General features: G+C 71.6%; 2 protein-coding genes across 2 annotated transcripts in view; one reads left to right on the top strand and one right to left on the bottom strand.

Annotated features, from left to right (window-relative positions):
- Positions 1 to 75: 75 nt before the first annotated feature.
- On the bottom strand, positions 76 to 1,023 carry H696_06097 (hypothetical protein; the record flags this gene model as incomplete). Its single annotated transcript, XM_009499859.1, has 5 exons — positions 76 to 167; positions 295 to 436; positions 622 to 674; positions 770 to 836; positions 931 to 1,023. Coding segments are annotated over 5 exons (447 nt in total), but the record flags the coding sequence as incomplete, so codon positions are not given.
- A 2,250-nt stretch (positions 1,024 to 3,273) lies between these two features.
- Positions 3,274 to 7,414, top strand: part of H696_06096 (TKL protein kinase) — a gene marked incomplete at its 5' end in the record, with an annotated part of 5,080 nt that continues 939 nt past the window's right edge. The window contains 3 exons of the mRNA XM_009499858.1: positions 3,274 to 6,292; positions 6,764 to 6,979; positions 7,080 to 7,288. Coding sequence (XP_009498133.1) covers positions 3,274 to 6,292; positions 6,764 to 6,979; positions 7,080 to 7,288 — 3,444 coding nt within the window. The remainder of the gene's footprint in view (positions 6,293 to 6,763; positions 6,980 to 7,079; positions 7,289 to 7,414) is intronic.

Raw genomic sequence — 7,414 nt, 5'->3', positions numbered from 1 at the left:
GGGGGGGCGTGCGTGAGGAGGAAAAGAAAGGCACCAGGCAGAGGCGCTCGCGGGCCATGTCGCCACCGGGCGCACCTTCAGCGATTGGGAGATGTACAATGCGGCCAGGGGCTCCGGGAAGAAGCCGAAGTTCTCGATGATCTGGGCGGCCGAGCCGCTCTCGACATCTGCGCGCCGGGGCCTGTTAGCATGGCGTGGCAGGGCATGGGAAGGGGGTGGGGGCACAGGGCAAGGGGAAGGCCAGCATGGCGCGACAGCGCGTCGGGGCCCGGAAGGGCGGCTGGGGCGGCGCACACTCCAGGACCAAGTTCAAGTAGGCCGGGCCGCGGATGACATCCAGCACGCGGACGATGTTCTGATGGTGCGCCAGGCGCTGGAGCGAATCGATCTCCGCCTCGAGGACGCGAAACTGCGCGGTGGCAAAGCCCAGGGTCAGCTATGCTACATCAGAGGCGCATGGAGGCACACGCGTGTACATGCAGGCGCATGCATACACATGTGCGTAGATGGAGGCACATGGAGCCACATGCAGGCACATGGAGCCACACACGCGCACACACGCGCACACACGCGCAAAAGAACAAACACACGATCAAAAGCAAAGCGCTTCACGGGACGCACCTGCTCCGGCGAGAAGATCGACCTGGGAAACTGCTTGATGGCCACGAAGTGCCCTACAGGAGCAGCACGCAGTCGGACAGGTGAGTGGAAAGGCGCATGCATGCACTCGCGCGCCAGGTCGCAAGCCACGGGAACCGGACATGCGCACCGTTTTCGGAGTTGATGGCGCGCTTCACATAGCCAGATGACCCGCGGCCAAGCTCGTCACCGACAATCTGTAAAAAGAAAACCCCCGGGGCAAAGGGCGGCGTCAGCATCCAGCGCAGATGGTCTCCGGCAAAAGGGCACACCCAAAGGTCAAGCACATACATAGGGGCCGACAACCTCGCCCACGACATTCCGGTCCTCGGGGACGTGCTCCTGCGCGTGGTCGCTTTTGGTGCGCCACCTGCGCGTGGCCATGGTGCCGGCTGCCCGCGGCTCGACGGCGACAAGCGGAGGGCGGGGTAAGGGGGAGGGGGGGGGGAGAGAGGAAGGGGGGAAAGGGAAGGGGCAGGGAAAAGGGGGCGGAGAGGGACAAGGCGAGGAGGGAAGAGGGGGAACGGAGCGCGCTGCCTCCCCCCCCAACCGCGCGGGGGGCGTTGGGCGCCCCGAAGGCGCTGCCTCTTCCGGCCTGTCCGACCCCTGGCCGGCGGGAGACAGGAAATCCTGGCTGCGGACCCGGGGGGGGGGGGGGGCGGTCCAACGGGCGCACAGCCCAAGGTCCCCCCCGCCCCTGATGTCGGGGAAGCGGAATGAGGGGCCGTTGGTGGAGAAAGAAAAAAAACAACAGCAACATGCCCCGGCCATCGAAGAGAGGGACACACACACACACGCAGGGGACCGGGGGCCGGGATCGGCGGCCGCCCCATCCGCCGGCAGCGGCGCACGTGCCCAGCCGAAGCTCACCCCTCCGCCGAGACGCACGAGGAGGCACGTGACACTGCCGGGCCTCAGACGCCGCCGCCGTCGTCTCCGGGCGCGAGCCGCGCAGGGCGGGGGCCACACCCCGGGGTGTGCCGGGCGCGTGTGCCCCAGGGGCAGCAAGAGTGGGCGCCCACACTTGTCCGCCCCCCGCCGCCGAAAGGGGGCGTGAGAGAGGGAGAGGGCGTGTGGGCACGCCCCCGCCCCCCCCTACGGAAAGCCCCCTAGACCGCCGCTGGCCAGGGCGCCGTGCGCCGCCCCCCCGGACTTCGGCCGCGGACAGCCCGGCACCGAGGGGGTCGGCAATCCGACGGACAGACGCGCGAGGCGGGGCCCATGCGCGCCGCCGCCAGGGCACAACACACCGGCATGCGCCCTCGGCCGGGGGCGGAATTCAAAACAACACTGCCAGGAATGGGCGCGCACCCCGGGCTGGCAGGGCGACCGCCGCGGCCGCAGCAGCCGCCGGATGGGGCGCAGGCCAGGTAAATAACGCCTGCGGGTGGAATGCGCCCGCCGCCCGGGGGGGGGGGGGGGGGGGGGGGGGCCGCGGGGGGGGAGAGGGGGGGGGGGGGGGGGGGCGGCCACACAGGCCCCCCCCCTGCTGCCCGCTCTGGCTGGAAGGCATGCGGCTGATCATCTCTACCCGGGCAGCTCGGCGGAGGTGCGCGCGCGGGCCCTTGCATCCGGGCCCGGGCCGCACAGGGCGCCAGGCTGGGGGGGGGGGGGAGTATGCGCGCCCGCTAGCCGAGGGCCTGCTGGGCCGGCTGGGCCGCGGTGCGTCCGGGCCCCCGCGCGCGCGCGCCCAAGCGACGGGCAGGTTCTCACGCAGGCGCCATGCCCCCTCCCCATGAGACATCGCCCGGGCAGGGCCACACCCATCGGCCGCCGCCCGGCCGGCCACTAGATCAGGAACAGCGGCAAGACCTGCAGGCGGTTTGGCCTGCGTCGATCGCGCGGCTCTCGCCCCCCCCCCCCCCCCCTGGGGCGGGCGAGCAGCGCGCCCGGCGCGCGCAGGGCGGCGCAACGCCTATGCCGCCGCGGTGGGTCTTGGCGCGCTTGCCGGGGCCGGCCCCCAAAACCCACAAATCCCCCCCCACCACCCACCACCTCGGGCCGGGGAGCCGGCGTGTGCGGACCACTATCTCTACGAAGGTGCGCTATCTCATGGGCCAGCGTCTCTGGGCCCCTCCCCGGCGCATTTGCCGCACCCATTCCTGGGGCCCGGCCGGGTTCAAAAGGCACGCCGATATTGATTTGACCCCCGCCCGGATGCGGCCGGACGCCGGCGGCACACTGCCGGGGGTTCGGGCGCCCGGCCGGCGGCCGATGCAGTGAGATCCCCGCTGCCCCGGCCCCGGCGGCCGTCCTCGAGGGGGGGCGGGGGGGGGGGGGGGGGGGGAACCGGGGTCCCCGAGTCCGGACTGACACAGCTCTGCTGCAAGCTGTCCCGCCGGCACGAGGCAGACACTCTCGGTGGGGGCGCGGAGGGGGGGGGGGCGGGGTGGGGGGCCGGGGGGGGGGGGGCCGCCAGTAACAGGCCCGAGATCGCGGCTGGGGGCCTTGATTGGTGGCCCATCTGGCGCCTCCCCCCCCCCGGGCCCTGGGGGGGCGCTTCGGCATCCGCATGCTTGTGTCCCCCCCCCCCTCTCGTCACCACCCGACTCGCACGCCTTCCCGCACTTCCCCACACCCCCTCTCCCCGCTGGCTCGCCCTGTCCCCAATCCGGGCGCCATCCCCTGCGCACGATGTCCCGGCGCGGCGCGGCCTCGGCGCCGCTGGTGACCTTGCTTGTGTCACTGCTGCTGGCGGCGACGGCGGCGCTGGCCTATGCCGGCATGCTAGCCCTGCGAGCTCCGTCCTCTTCGCCTTTCTCTCCTTCGGCCGGCCTGGCCAGCGTCAGCGTCGGGGCACCAGCCGGCGCATTGGCAAGTGCGTCGACGAGCACCTCCTCCAGCGCATCGACGAGCACCTCCGCCAGCGCCTCCACGAGCACCTCCGCCAGCGCCTCCACGAGCGCCTCCGCCAGCGCCTCCACGAGCGCCTCCGCCAGCGCCTCCACGAGCACCTCCGCCAGCGCCTCCACGAGCACCTCTGCCAGCGCATCAACGAGCGCCTCTGCCAGCGCCTCCGCCAGCGCCTCCACGAGTACTTCCGCCAGCGCCTCCACGAGTACCTCCGCCAGCGCATCCGACAGCACCTCAACCAGTGCCAGCAGCCCCGGCAGCCAGTCCTCCGCCCCGGCAGCCTGCGATGACCCCCTCTGCCTGGAGTGCGACAGGCCGCACGTATGCACCCTCTGCCCGGCGGGGCTGTTCCTGTCGCGCGGCAAGTGCGTCTACCAGTGCGAGATGCTCTTCAAGTTCCGCGTGCTGGACCCGACCGACGGGACGATCCGCTGCACCCAGTCGCACGGGGTGGAGCACTGCGACATGGCCATCATCAATAGCACCCGGTGCGCGGTGTGCCTGGATGGCTTCGGCCTGTCGGCCGAGGAAAAGTGCATCCCCTGCATGGAGGCCGGCTGCGCCCACTGCCCGCGGTATGACCAGTGCGAGCGCTGCCAGGCGGACCACTTTTTCCTGGCCGGCGCCTGCCACCGGGACTGCCCGGAGCGCTTCTTCGGCGAGCGGACCCCCACGGACGGCCCCTACGGCGGGGCCTGCCGGGCCTGCCACCCGGACTGCCGGACATGCGACGGGCCGGCCGGCAGCGCCTGCACCGAGTGCGACCACCCGCTGGTCATTCGCCAGCCCATCCCGCCGGTCGATCCGCCCCTCGCCCGGGGGCCCTGCGTGCAGGACTGCATGAATGTCCCCTCCCAGTGTGCCGTCTGCCAGGAGGGCTGTGCCAGCTGCCGGCTGCGCGACCCCCATGCCCCGCTGCCGGACACCCGGGACTCCGTGTGCATGGAGTGCCATGCGCCGCTGGTGCTGCTGGATGGCCTCTGCCTGGAGGCCTGCCCCCCGAGGCATGCCACCATGGAGGCCGGCTACTGCGCGGCCTGCAGCACCCGCTGCGGCGACCGGTGCACCGGGCCCGGGCATGACCAATGCAGCGACTGCCCGCCGGACATGGTCCTCCAGGGGGGCGAGTGCCGGGCCGAGTGCTCGCCCATCGGCTGGTTTGCCCCGACGCCGGGCACCTGCGAGCGGTGCCACCTCTCCTGCGGCCAGTGCTACGATGCCCTGGAGGACGGGTGCAAGTCCTGCCCCCGGGCCAGCTTCACCCTGCCGGCGCCGCGGCTGCCCGGCGGCCGGCGCTGCCTGGCCGCCTGCCCGGATGGCTACTATGCCGATGCCCAGCTGTGCACCCCGTGCCATGGGACCTGTGCCACCTGCACCGGGCCCGAGAGCAGCAATTGCACGGCCTGCCCGGCCGGGGACTTCCTCCAGCCGCCGGCCGACAAGCCGGAGCTCGGGACCACCTGCCGGGCCGACTGCCCCCCGGGGCTGACCCCCTCCGAGGACACCGGCGCCTGCCAAGTGTGCCCCAACCGGTGCGAGCGCTGCGAGGCCGATGACAAGGGCAGCCAGCAGCCCGGCGAGTGTATCCTCTGCCGCGAGGGGTCCTTCATGCTGCCGGACACCGGGGCCTCGGAGGGGCCGGCCTGTGCGGAGACCTGCCCGGCCGGGTACTTCGGCCATGCCGGCGACCGGGTGTGCCGCCCCTGCACCGGGGCCTGTGCCCGGTGCACCGGGGCCGGGGACTTTTGCACGGCCTGCCTCGGGGCCGGCCCCGAGGGGCCGCTCCTGTCCGAGGCATCGGGCCGCTGCGTCGAGGCCTGCCCCCCCGGCGAGTATGCGCACTGGGCCGACCCGCAGGCCGGCCGGTGCCGGGCCTGCCACGGCACCTGTGCCACATGCGCCGAGCCCGGCGAGGACAAGTGCACCGCCTGCCGGCCGGGCCTGGCCCGGCATGGGGGCCACTGCCTGGAAGCCTGCCCGGAGGGCTTCTGGCTGGATGCCGGCGATGGGGCCACCTGCCGCGCCTGTGCCACCGACTGTGCCACCTGCTCCGGGCCCGGGCCCGCCGGGTGCACCGCCTGCCATGAGCCGTACTTCCTCCTGGCCGGGACCGGCTGCCAGTATGACTGCCCGAGCGAGGGGTTCTGGAAGGATGTCCCCGGGCGCCGGTGTGTCCCCTGCCCGGAGGGCTGCATCGAGTGCACCGACCGGCCGGATGACTGCCTGCGGTGCCGGGTGCCGGGGGTCCTGCACCGGCCCTGGCCCTCGGCCCCGGGCCAATGCCTGGCCACCTGCCCGCCGGCATTCTTCGAGGACCACGCCGACAGCTCGGCCCTGGTGTGCACCGCCTGCGAGGAGGGCTGCCTGGTGTGCCTCGGCCCGGCGGCCGACGATTGCCTCGAGCGAGCATGCCCCGACTGCCACCAGGGCACCCCCCTGCGCATGGTCCTCGGCCTGTCCATCGGCCTGGGGCTCCTGTTCCTGGTGGTCCTGTCGCTGGTCATCGTCGGGCTGCTGGTGGCCGGCCGGCCGCGGCTCCTGCGCCACAAGAAGCCCCACGACGCCGAGACCGAGGCCCTGGAGCTGGACGACGCCAATCGCACCGTCATGAACACCATCTTCGACATCGCCCTGCCGGGCTTCCTCCTGCTGGACCTCAAGCGCGATGTGCAGTTCCTCCACGACGAGTCGGAGCTCGGCAAGGGCGCCCAGGCGGCCGTGGTCGAGGCCCGGATCTTCTCCCCGGAGCTCATGCAGCGCGCCAGCAACCAGGACCTTGTGGCCGTCAAATTGGTGACCGGTACGTGGCCCGGCCCTGGTGCGGCCGCCCGCGCGAACCCATCCGCCGTCCCTGACTGACCTCTCGCCTGCCATGTGTCGGCTCCGGCCGCCTGCCCCTGATGTGCCTGGGTGTGTGCATGTGTGTGTATGTGTGTGTATGTGTGTGTATGTGTGTGTATGTGTGTGTATGTGTGTGTGTATATTTGTGTGTATGTGTGTACATGTGTGTGTATGCGTGTATGCGTGTATATCTGTGTGTATGCGTGTATATCTGTGTGTATGCGTGTATATCTGTGTGTATGCGTGTATATCTGTGTGTATGCGTGTATATCTGTGTGCATGCGTGTATATCTGTGTGCATGTGTACATGTGTGCATATGTGTGCATGCGGGTATATCTGTGTGCGCGCGTACGCGTGGCGTGTGTGCGCACTCGCCGCCTGGCGGCCAACGCGCGATGGGACCCCCCCCCCCCCCCGCCCATCCCACAGGCTCCAACCCGCAGCAGGCCATGTCGGTCATGGAGAACGAGGTGTCCCTCATGTGGACCCTGGCCATGTCGCCGCATGTGGCCACCCTGCTGGGCTACTCGGTGGCCCCGCTGGCCATCGTCATGCGGCTGTACAGCACCAGCCTCGACCGGGTCCTCCACCTGTCGGAGGACGATCCCTCCGAGGCGCAGGCCATGCGCCTGGCGTGCGACATCGGTGCGTCCCTCCCCGCCCGCCGGCCCCATTTGGCTCGCTGATGCCCGGCCCCTGACACGCTTCGGCGCCCCGAATGGCAATCGCCCCGCCGGCGGCCCAGCCACCGGGCTGGAGTTCATCCACGGCTCCGGCATCGTCCATCTGGACATCAAGCCGGCCAATGTGTTCCTGGCGCCGGACCCCGCCGGCAGCGGGCTCCTGCGCGCGGCCATCGGGGACTTTGGCATCGCCCGCAGCGTCGAGCGCGGGTCGCTGCTGGTGTCCTCGCTCAATGTCCGCGGCTGCAGCCCGCCCTACACCGCGCCCGAGGTGCGCCAGCCGCTCCCTGCCACCGGCCGTCCGGCACTGCCCGGCCGATCGCCTCGTACTGACCGCCCGATCGCCTCGTACTGACCGCCCGATCGCCTCGTACTGACCGCCCCGTCGCCCCCCCCC

Source organism: Fonticula alba (assembly GCF_000388065.1).
Source record: "Fonticula alba strain ATCC 38817 unplaced genomic scaffold supercont2.18, whole genome shotgun sequence".
NCBI lineage: Eukaryota > Rotosphaerida > Fonticulaceae > Fonticula > Fonticula alba.
The sequence above is the reverse complement of the archived record's forward strand: the minus strand, read 5'-3'. Positions and strand labels throughout refer to the sequence as shown.